Raw genomic sequence first — 12340 nt, forward strand, 5'->3', positions numbered from 1 at the left:
GAAAGTGAATATTTTTCACTTTATTGAAGCACTGGACACATTTTAATGCACTGGACGCTTTAATACATTGTATTTATGATCTGTGAAGTTGGATTAGTTTTTATTACATATTATTGTTATATAAATTTGGAGTGTTATATTTATGTTTTGACACTTATTTATATCACATATGAATTTGGTGCACAATTATATATTTTTTATGATAAAGTAATAATAGCGCTGTCACATATTTATATTAGTACTGATGCCTTTGGGTCCCTTAAAATGTGGTACAATGAAAAAATAAATGATTTCTTTGTGGAAGCAAATGTATGTATATGTCAGTCACTTAAATTGCAAACTGTGGTTGGACTGGGTCCAGCTGTTGTTTACAAGAATATTGCTGGAGGTCAGGGCACCTCTGTGTTATTAGAGATAGAAATCTTGCAAGCAAATAGATTATCTATAAATTTCTTTGAAAATCCAATAGTCTGTCATGCACGGTATGTTAGAGTTCTAAGGGGACCTACCAGGATAGCTATTATCAGTTACAGCTATGCCTCCCAACCAGCATTAGAGAATGCTATTGCACCTGTCCCAAAACTAATGAGGGACTGGAGCAATGGCTAACTCTATCACGGATGACAGATTAAAGACAAAGGGGTTGATTTTCTAAAACTGGAGATTGTAAACATGGTGCAGCTATGCATTGTAGCCAATCAGCTTCTAACTTCAGCTTATTAATTAAGCTTTGACAAAAAAAACTAGAAGCTGATTGGTTTCTGTGCAGAGCTGCACCAGATTTTGCACTCTCTAGTTTTAGCAAATCAACCCCAATGTAACAGTTAGCCCTAGCTCAGCTATCTGATTGTTAAAAATGGATTAAAATATAATTCTAGTATGCCCAGAGCCACAGGAAAACAGTCTAAAGTGGAGTAGAATGCAATAACAAAAACATGACATCATACTTACACACAATTTCCTTGTACACATCGACCATGGCCACTGCACATGTCAACACACCCATCTCCAATATAGACGTTATCAATAGCCCAGGTTTGCTGCTTGTCAAAAGGCGATGGCTGGTTCCACCGGAATCGTGTCCCTTGAGATCTTCCAGAATGAAAATCAAACATCAAATGCTGGTATTAATGTAACATAATATTGTAGTTAGATACACATTTACACTTAATAACCACCTACTCTCTTGGTTACTGGCCTGCTATACTGTGCTGGGATACATGATTTTAGTCACAACAATATAAATTGATTGGGAATTAATTATGATGCAGAACTATGCATTATTATAAATATGATGAAACATTATGGCTATTTTTTTGGGTCTCTACTTAAACTTACATTTTGTATCCTTTTTTGGTATTCAGTTTGATCTATGCAGTATATCTGTAGAAAAAAGTGTCAAATACGGGACTTAATATATGTATGAATGTGAGTTAGGGACCTTAGATTGTAAGCTCCTTAAGGACAGGGACTGATGTGAATGTACACTATATATATATAGATACGTAAATTGGCAGCACACTATAAGTACCTGTAATAAATAAATACAGTATTAACAGTCTTCGCTAGTTATTCACAAAATATAACATTAAATGCAAGATATGGCCACAAGATGGCGACATCTGCACTGAATAAATGAACCCAGTACAAAATCAGAAAATGTATTCCTATGAGTATTTGCATAATGAAAGTCTTTTTGCCTACTGTTCATTGAAAGTGGCAATGATTGCTACAAAAAATAAAAGGCAGAAAGCAAATAGTTAAAGAAAAAAACACACAAAAACAGAAAATTTAGTTAATGCTTGTTACAGGTTGACACACAACCCAAGCTGTATTTGTGGACCTTGCAGCGTGCTCTTCCATAGCAATCCATATTTAAGTTACAAAAAGCACCTTTTAGGAGATTTACACATAAATGCAGGTCTGCTGTTTTTCCACCCTGTCACATTCTTTTGAACGTAACAAGCCTGTGATGATCACCTCAGAGATTTGGCACAGTGTGTTCCTTCATCCACAGGCTTGACTCTACCTGTCATCAGCAACCTTGGGATTGTTTCTGCTCTTCCAATAGCTACACTGCTTTTTCACACTGCAGCTATCCAGCTATTAATGGAGCCTTTGGTGATTTTACTGCAAACTGTATGGTAAAGAGAGTTCAGCTATCTGTGGAGTGGAAGGTGGTCCCCCAAATATTTCCATCTGTAGCAAGTTCTCTTAAAATAGAACTGTAATTTAAAGGAAAAACATTTGTGAACAAGCAGTTTTGCTATGTCGCTTCTGCATTAAAGTGGTTCTAAAGGCAGAAAGTTTTATTTTTACCTAATGCAGTCAATGCATTAAGATTAAAAACTTTCTGCATGTAGCTCCTGCCAGCCCCCCCCCCCCTTATACTTGGGAAAGAAACCAAGAAAGTAACTCTCCTGCGCTTAGGTGTTATGTTCGTGGAAAGAAAGTGTGGCTCTGAGGAAGAGGGTTCTCCCTTGAAACGCGTCAGCCAAGCCATCACGGACACAATCTGGTCTCCTTGCATCATTGAAGCATTCCAGCAGTCCTGGAGGCGACTTGTTTTCATTATGTGTTGACATGCGTGTATACATCACGCGTTTGTATTATGTGTGTCACTTTTTATCTTTTATTAAATGTTTATAATGGAATTGCACTAGGTCGGTGAGTCCTTCTCTTGTTTTCTCTTCCTCCTCAATGGCTCAGGCCCAGCAGTGGGAGCTATTGGCTTTCACTGCTATCAATCACTGCCAGTGAGAATGGAGCAGTGGGTGGGGCCGAGCCCCACTCTGTGTGTCTTACGGGGGTACAGACAGCAATAAAAATCTGACAAGAGCTCTAATTCTTCTCTATCCAGAAAAAAGTTTTGACTTTAGTGGCACTTTAAAATTGACAAGGTTTCCTTAACCTCCCTGGCGGTATGATTATGTCAGATGTTTGATGCTCAAAGAGGTACAATGTTTTGCATGGAAATTTGGCGTTTTATATTGTAGGCCTGTAATTCTTAATAACTCACTTAAATAAAGAGTCTAGTAGACATCCCGGGTATGATAAAGTTTGAAACACTAAATCATACATTATAATATAATAAATAACTATAAATAATTATAACAAATAATAATATAATGATAATAAAATGTATTCAATAATGTAATCAAATCAAAAACACTGAAATTTGCTCAGTTGCAGAATTGTCGCTGTCATTACTTTCAGTGTTTGATGACGAATTTCCCCACAAATCACTATCGCTCAATTCTGCAAGTGATTCTAATTTATTATCACTGTTTTCTAGCTGATCTAAAACCACTTTTGACATAAAGGGACACTTTTTGGTTGCTATGGACATTCTCAATTTTCCAGGCAGAAAGAACAGTATATATAATATAAAACTGCATGCAGGGCATTGGACAAAGCATTAGGGACAAAAGGGATGTGAAATAATTTGATACAGTAATGTAATCTGTAAGATTACAGTGTACTGTATGTGTTCTGTGTTTTTCACTTTTTAAATTTGGTGCCGGGCTCCGTCCGACGCTCGCAGGGAATGGAGCCCGCACTGTGATAGATTAAGACACAGCTCGAACACACAGCAGGTAGACATCGCAGGATCCTGGGGATAAGGTAAGTAACTTTGCCTGGATCCTGCGATGCAATCCTGAGTGTGGCTCGAGGTTACTGCTTTTGGTAATGAAAATTCACCCCGAGCCACATTCGGGAATAGCGCTAGGGAGGTTAAGGTACCAAAACACTTAAGGACTACTACTACTATTATTAGCATGTGATAAAATGTATCACTAGATAAAACTTGTAACAATTTTGTTAGTTTTGGGTGATTTAAGTATGGTTTAAAATCCTGTTAAGTTTTTTAAAGCATTTGTTAACCAAATGCCGACCGGGCCATAGCCGAAAGACGGCTACAGCGCGGCCGGCTTATTCTGGGTGGGCGTCCATGGACGTCCTCACAGAATCGTGCTCCTGCGCGCCCCCGGGGCGCACACCCGGAAACATCCAAGACCGCCGGGTCCAGTGGACCCGGCGCATCAAGGATCACAGTAAATGGCCGCTGATAGCGGCCGTTTACCACATGAACGCTCTGTCAAATGATGGAGCATCACTTGTAAACAAACCAGCATCATCTCATGGCGCCGGTTCCTCCCCTCTCTGTACTGATCGGTACAGTGTTAGAAGAGAGAGGGATAGATCGTTTGCAGCGCTGTGGGCACAACAGATCCAGCCCACAGCGCTGCTCAATGCCGATACTCTGCCATACTCTGCAATACTATGCAATACTCTGCAACACTCTGCAATACTATGCAATACTCTGCCAATACTCTGCAATACTCTGCCAATACTCTGCAATACTCTGCCAATACTCTGCAATACTCGCCAATACTCTGCAATACTCGCCAATACTCTGCAATAAATTTTAACAGAAACAAATAATTTTTTTTTTTTTTTAACGAATTTTCTTTCTGTTTTGATTTATAGCGCAAAAAAAAAAACCCAGCGGTGATTAAATACCACCAAAAGAAAGCTCTATTTGTGTGTATTTTCCTCTGCTCACCTTGTCTCCTGTGTCCTCCTCCCCCCTCCCCTCCCTACCTGTCAGCTAGTCCCCTTCTAGCACCGCTCTGAGCAGTGCACTTATTACTGCACATAAGCACTGCCAGCCCCACTGCTAATATAACCTGCAGTATATACTGCATACCTTTTTGTAAAATTCTTTTTCTAAATATTTTTCCTTATCCCCGATCTTCCTCCGACGTATACACTACAGAGGGAAATCATGTGACCGCCCAGCAGACGTCAGAGGGAGATCCCAGCCCCACCCTCCCAAGTGTATACATCGGAGGAAGAGAGTGACAGTTCCTGTTTTGGCTATGGGACAGGAAGTGAAGGGAAATCTCCCCAATGGGACGCAGATGGAAAAAATTCAAAACAAAACCTTATAGTGGTTATAACCCTCTCTTACTCTATTCAAAATTAAAAAAACTGTCTATAGTTCTACTTTAGAGCAAAATGATTGTGCACTCTGCAAGTTGCTCCAGAGCTTACTAGATGGGGTAAAGCTTCACTTTATAGAATACCCAATCACATGCAAGGAAAAAAAACAGCATTTTTGCTTGTGCATGATTGGATGAAGGAAGCCAGCAGAGCTCCCCATCATTTACTAAGCTCTGGAGCAACTTCACTTGCAAAGTGCTCAGTCTAAATCCACCCCATTACTTTTAGTAAATCCACCCCATTGCATGTAGTAACATCTTTTTTCTCTTGTAATTTTGCCAGATTTTAAGAGACTTTTTTGTGAATATACAGGTATATACATTTAAGTTTAGATAATCTTTATTCACATCTGTATAATATAGAACAGCATACCAAATATATAAATACTAAAAGAAGGAATCATCATAAAACATTACTAGGTATATAAAAATACCCCAAGCGGATTTCACTTCAAATTTTCCCCCCTTTTTTACCCTCCCTCTTTACCCCTGTACGCCTTCCTATGACCCACCCCCCATATGGTAAATAATTTAGACACACCTTCATCCTTTTCTTGGTACCGTATTTACCTCTATATCCACTCCTTTCTACCCACACCCTACATAGGATAGTCCAACTTCGCTAACCAGGGCTTCCAAATTTTCTTAAACTCCTTTATATTACCTCTCCTTGCATATACTACCTTTTCTTTCCATACAGTTTCTGATACTGTTCTAAACCAATCATCTTTTAAAGGAGGTTTCTCAGCCTGCCATCTTTGTGCTATTACCTTTCTTGCCTGGAAGAGGCACCTCCGCACTGCTTTAATTTTAGTATTCTCTCTACCTCAACTCACCCCTACTCCCAAAATACACAGTTTCGGATCCGCTTTGAGACTTAAATTAAAAATCTTGTTTATAGTATCTACAACTTCCAACCAGTAGCGAAATAATTTTGGGCATTTCCATATCATATGCATCAAATCCCCTGTATTCTGACACCTGGGACAGTTAGCGTCTGCCCTTCGCCCAAATTCAAACAGTCTTTTAGGGGTATAATATGCCCTGTGTAGAAGCATTAGATATGAAAATTTCTGGGCGGGTGAGACCGAGACCTGGTGTCCTCCCACCAATACCTCTTTTCATTGATCATCCGGTATTATACCCAGGTATCTTTATTTTCCCTATTTGTATCAGCTCTTGTAAGTTCTTATTATCCCAAAGAGGGGTAAACCTGGCTACTCCTTACATTCCCTTCAGGGCTTTGATAGATTTCCAAACTTTTATTATTAATTTGATCGTGGGGATTCTTTAGGCAAACGAGTTCGCCTCCAGTGCCTCCAGAATTGATTTATGAGGTGTTCCTGCAGTCACTATTCCCATATTATTATCACCAACAGGGCCTATGCCTGACCCTAAATGCTGTAACTGGGCTGCTAAAAAATGCAAGGAGGGTGCGGGACAGCCATACCCCCCTCCCGCGTTGCTAATTGTAAGGTTTGTAGGCTTATCCTAGATTGCCCCCTTTTCCATATGAGACCTCTAAACATCATATCAATTTTTTTAAACCATTTTCTATAGATCCATATTGGTGAATTGTGCAATATGTACAATAGCTGGGGCAACCACAGCATTTTGATCAAATTGCACCTTCCAGCAACTGACAATGGAAGTCCCCTCCATATGTCAGTCTTATTTTTAAATTTCGCCAATAAAGGGATTAAGTTGTTATTTAAGAAGTCATTTGGATCTTTTGTTATGTAAATGCCTAGATATTTTGTTTTCTCCGCTATTTCTATTTGGATTTTTTCTAAGAAGGTACCTTTCTTAATGGGATCTATTGGTAATAGAACTGATTTCTCCCAGTTTATGGAAAGACCAGATAGCCTTCCAAAACTTGAAAAAATGTCCATCACCTGTCTAAGTGAACGCCTAGTATCTCCCAAAAAAATGAGGACATCATCCGCGTATAACGCGATCCTCTCTTCTCTAGCCCTCCTCCGGAACCCCTCCATAAACCTATTTTGCCTTACTGCGGCAGCCACTGGTTCCATTGCCAGGGCAAAAATCAGGGGTGATAAAGGGCATCCCTGTCTTGTGCCTCTCTCAAGTCGAAACTCATCGGAGAAAACATTATTAACTCTGACCTTCACTCTAGGGTCATTGTATAAAATTTTGACCCATTTACTAAACGAAGGGCCAAAGCCAAATTCCTTCAATACACGCCAGATAAACCCCCATTCAAGGCTGTCAAATGCTTTTACCACATCTAGCATCATAACAGCCCTTGAGCCCGCATTTTCGATTGGGATTTGTAGGTTCAAAAAGAACCTCCTTATATTCCCACTTGTTGATCTTTGGGGAATGAAGTCTGTTTGGTCTGAGTGAACTAACTTATGAATTATTTTTTTGAGTCTGGTAGCAAGGATCTTTGCTAAGATCCGAGCATAATAAAGAAATAGGTCTATAGGACCCAGGTTCCAAAGGGTCTTTCCCTTCTTTAAGCAGCATTATAATCGTGGCCTCAGTCATTGATACGGGTAGTTTCCCCCCTTTATATGCCCATTCAAACACACTAAGAAGCTCTGGTAATAGTATCTCCTCATAGTTTTTATAAGTCTCCGCAGGAAGGCCATCAGGACCAGGGGATTTCTGATTTGCCAATTCCTTTACTGCTGTTTTAATATCTTCTAGTGTAATCGGGGCCTCCAGTGCCTCAAAGTCCATCTCTGAGAGGGAAGGCAACTCAATATTCCTAAAGAAGCTGTCCATTTCCTCACCCCCCATGGTCCCCCGAGATTTATACAGTTCTTCATAGTATTTTTTAAACGTATCACTGATTTTGTCTGACTGAGACGAAATCTCACCACAAATAGTTCTAATAGCGGGGACCATAGAGGGGGGGGGGACCAGATCTAACAATATGGGCCAGCATCTTCCCCACTTTTTCCCCCTCCCCAAACACTATTTGTTTTTGAAACAACCTCTTGTTTTCTGACCTCCTGACCATTACATCCTTATATATTTGTTGTTTGTTCTCCCATTTTTTGTGATTGTCAGGGGATGGTTCTTTCACAAACTCCCTTTCTGTTGCTATTAACTCCTTCCTGGCCTTATCCTCCCAATCCGATGATGCTTTTTTTTCATTCTTGAGACCTGCTGAATAAGTAAACCCCTCAGAAAAGCCTTCAATGCATCCCACATCACACCTCTTGTCGTGGAAACCTCATTGAAGCCTATAAACTCACTCAACTTAGTTGTGATCTCATTCGGGCCCTCAAATATTTCAAACCACATTGGGTTCAGCTTCCATGCACTACGAGGTTTATTATTCCCAGTAGTTATCGAAGCTATCAACAGTGAATGGTCCGATACCCCCCTAGGTTGGTAAACTATATCTCTAACTGTTTGAGCAGCTAGATCATTACCCAATATGAGGTCAGTTCTTGAAAGTGAAGAATAAGCACCAGAGTAGCAAGAAAATTGTTGTGCCACAGGGTTACGTATTCTCCAGAGGTTCAATAGACCGGCCTCTTGAAGGAATTGGCACATTCGGATTTCTTGCAATTCCTGTCCCTGTTTTCCTGGGGGAAACCTATCTATTTTTTTATTTATTACAACATTAAAATCCCCAACTGCGATAATTGGAATATTAGGTTTGTCTATTATAAACTCCAGTAAGCAACATAAAATTTCTAGTTTGAAAGGTGGAGGGATATAAATATTTGCTAGTATATATTCCTGGTTCCCTATTATGCAATGTAAGAAGATATACTGACGCTCCGCATCTATATTACACTGTCTGCAGGTGAACACTACCTCTCTGCCAATTAACACCGACACACCCCCTGGAGTAGGAGGTGTGTACCGCATGAAACTGGCACTGGTATTTTTTATTTCTTATTTGAGATTTAGTATCTCTGGTCAAGTGTGTCTCCTGCAGACAGGCAATACATATCAAATATTAATGCTCTTTTGGCTATCCCATTGGTTATTCTGAAGGGAAGCTATCAAGGAAAAATAAAACAAAAAAAAAGGAAGCTAACCCTTTATACCTTCGGAGAGAGAATTCCAAATAATATTAGTAATCTTTGTAGGACTTCATGTATTATTAAATCCCTGGCTCTAACCATCACCGTTTCTCTTGATGCCATAATTTACCCAGAATCTAAGTTGTTCCTCCTTATTCAAAAAATAAAAGCCCCACTTAGCAAATATTTTAATTTTTGTGTTCCAATATTTACCCAACATACCCATATTTTCTCACTACAAACATTAATATTATACCTATATTTTGGTGTATCCTGTGTGCTATTTTATAATCCGGTGTACAATACATTTTCTTACCATTTAGCGTACCATATAATCCCCCACATTGTGTTCTATTTCTTCCATACCCTTTACCCCCCCCCCTCCCCAACCCCACCCAATTTTTTCCCCTTCCCCTCCCCCCCTTCCCAAACCATTCTAGGTTACCCCTCCGGGCTATTTTAATGGCCGACCCATACCCATCTACCCTTCCAAAACACACTCCTCCCTCTTCCCCATCAACCCTCCCCCCTCCCTCCCTGTGATCAAATAATGACTTACTTTAAACTCACCCCATCTTAATCCTAATTTCATTTAACCGTGTCACAACCCATCCCCACTCCACATAACCAACATATGTATTATTAAGAGTTGTGCCCCACTTATGTGTAACAGAATTCAAATCCATTTCCCCGCTATTTCATAGATAATTGATCTCTCTTATCTTCTAACCATGCTAACGCACCGGCAGGAGAATCAAAAATCGGACTTCCTCCCAGTGCGTTTATCCGAAGCCTGGCTGGGTAAAGGAGAGCATACGTGACATTGAATTTCTGGAGGCTACGCTTAACCCCCAAAAACTCAGCTCTACGCTTCTGTAAATCAGGAGAGAAATCGGGGAATATTGATATCTTAGCATCTTTATATGAAACCTTCCCCATCTCTCGAGCTTTACGAAGGAGCCTTACTTTGTCCTTATAATTTAGAAATTTCACTAGCAACGGTCTTGGGGGACTCCCTGAAGGGGGGGGCCTAAACGGAACTCTATGCGCTCTTTCTATTGAAAACTGCTGAGTGAACGTCTCTCCTCCAAATACCTCAACCAGCCAGCTCTCTAAGAATACAATTGGGTCTGAGCCTTCACTCCCTTCAGGTAATCCCACCACCCTCACATTGTCCCTGCGAAACCTATTTTCAAGTTCATCAAATTTTCCCATGAGTTTATCAATTTTCTCTCTCCAAATCTTAGCTTCTTGTTTCATAGGGTACAGGTCATCTTCTATCAAACTTATTCTATTTTCCACTTCCGTTACTCTTTCTGCTGTTTTCTTAAGGTCGTGCCGTACTAGGGTTAACTCCTCTTTGATATCCTTCATTTGGTCTCCCAGTACACCCAGAGAGTGTTTACATGCATTTATTGCCAAAAGAATGTCCTTTAGGGAAGGCTCTCCTTCTGCTGAGGGTTTTGGAGGGCAGAGGCTTCCGTTTCTTTTCGAATTGCTCCTGAACCTTTAGTAGAGGAATTCTTTATACTAGTGGTACCTATGGGCAGGCCCGAGTGTCCCTGGCTTTTCCTATCCATTAAGGACTTATTTTGAACATGCTGCCCCCCTATATTTGGGGTGTGTTCCGCCGCGAGGACCATTCTCTCTAGTTTGGCGGAAGCTGCAACAGCCGCCGCCATTGCCCCTGCCACAGTGGATTGAGTCCCTTTTCCCTTATCCTTCTCTTTGTCCTTAGCTGACCGTAAAGATTGGGTTCCCATATTTTCCTGGTTAGTATGTTCATCTCCCTTTCTTCTCGCTGACATAGTGTCTTTCCTATTGTAAGGTTATTATTTATGTGAGTTAAACAACCTCACTAACAATCAGGATATAAACAACTGCACAGCCCCACCTTCACCAGTTTTATTTATCTGTAATTGCTGTTCTTATTAGTGTTACATCCAGGAGAAAGAGGAGCATGCCAAGCAGAGCTATTTAAAAGAGGGTTCAGGGAATTTACCCCTATCCACACCGCTTATCTGGGCTCAATGGTTGACACCACTGCCCTTCAACCAGAAGTTATCACCACTAATTTAAGTCTGTTATATAGGAATAGCGTATACACACACACTGCACAGGAGCCTCTTCCCAATCTCCTTCATAGGTTTACAGTCCTCTCCGATATTTTAGGTCCCTTGAGAGACCCCCCATCAGTCTTCACTAGTAACAGGGAAAAAGGAGAGCAAATGGGTATCAATGAAGATCAATACGGTACCTCCGTTCCGCCGGACTGGATACGTTTCATGCACATCCCTTCTATAAATACTCAGGTATTAAAGTTTACCTCTGGATCCTCTGCAAGCAGTCACCAGGGTCTCCCGCTTCACCGGGCAGCTTTCCGGAACATATATTGGGGGTGTATAATACACACACTGCGGACTCCGCTGACACCTAGCATCTGCTCCACCAGCAGCTCCACCAGCAGCCGATCCTCCTCTTACTCTCAGTCTCGCGAGAGTGTGCTGCATCCGACGAGCTCCGATCACTCTCAGTGTCCCAGGCGGTGTTCGGATTCACAGCCCCGCTGTACCGGCTCCGACAGACACGACTCAGGAGGACCACGAGCGGGGAGTAGTACAGCAGGGGAGAGCGGGGGAAAGGCCCCGGGTGCTAAGGCGGGTTTTAATGGATTACCCACGGGGCTTCATAATCCTGGAGCGGGGTGAGCACACATTCTCACTCCTCACCACCTCTCACCTCCATCCGCTTCCGGCCACGCCCCTCTTCTGATCATCCTCCAATATACAGGTATATACATCATTTCAGTACAACAAACAAAAGGTCCACGCTGCTTACAGGTGATCTGGCTCCAACAGCATGATCTCCTCACTGCAAGGTGCTCACCCAGTCGCAGCTGAAGCAATAATGAAAGGAAATTCCAGATGGCTGCACAACAAACTGAGATACAAATGCCTTTATTCACATAAAACCATGAAGAACTTGAGGAGCACTACATGTACAAGCAAAGGAAGAATGGCTTACATGTTTTGCACTCAAATTGGGCTTTATCAAAGCCCAATTTTCTTCCCCACCATGTTTTCTTCAGCTTGGTGTGTAGCCATCCGGACTTTCCTTTCATCATATACATCATTGGTTGTAAAAAACCTTCCAATTGCTCCAAACATAATACAATGTACATGCATATTACAATGGTCTAATCCATTGTTAGAACATAAAGTATGTTATATGTAGTGGGGATACTTTACATTTTCACAATTATTTTCCCACTGACAAGTTCCCACTAACACCATTGGGTAATTCTTCCCAATGACCACACGTGTA

General features: G+C 41.1%; 1 protein-coding gene across 2 annotated transcripts in view; it reads right to left on the reverse strand.

The window, feature by feature from the left end:
* RELN (reelin) overlaps positions 1 to 12340 on the reverse strand; it is an 865607-nt gene that overhangs the window by 81354 nt on the left and 771913 nt on the right. For both annotated transcript variants that reach the window (XM_073619618.1, XM_073619617.1), the window contains exon 47: positions 952 to 1092. In XM_073619618.1, coding sequence (XP_073475719.1) covers positions 952 to 1092 — 141 coding nt within the window. The remainder of the gene's footprint in view (positions 1 to 951; positions 1093 to 12340) is intronic.

Source organism: Aquarana catesbeiana, linkage group LG03, assembly GCF_042186555.1.
Source record: "Aquarana catesbeiana isolate 2022-GZ linkage group LG03, ASM4218655v1, whole genome shotgun sequence".
Lineage (NCBI taxonomy): Eukaryota > Metazoa > Chordata > Amphibia > Anura > Ranidae > Aquarana > Aquarana catesbeiana.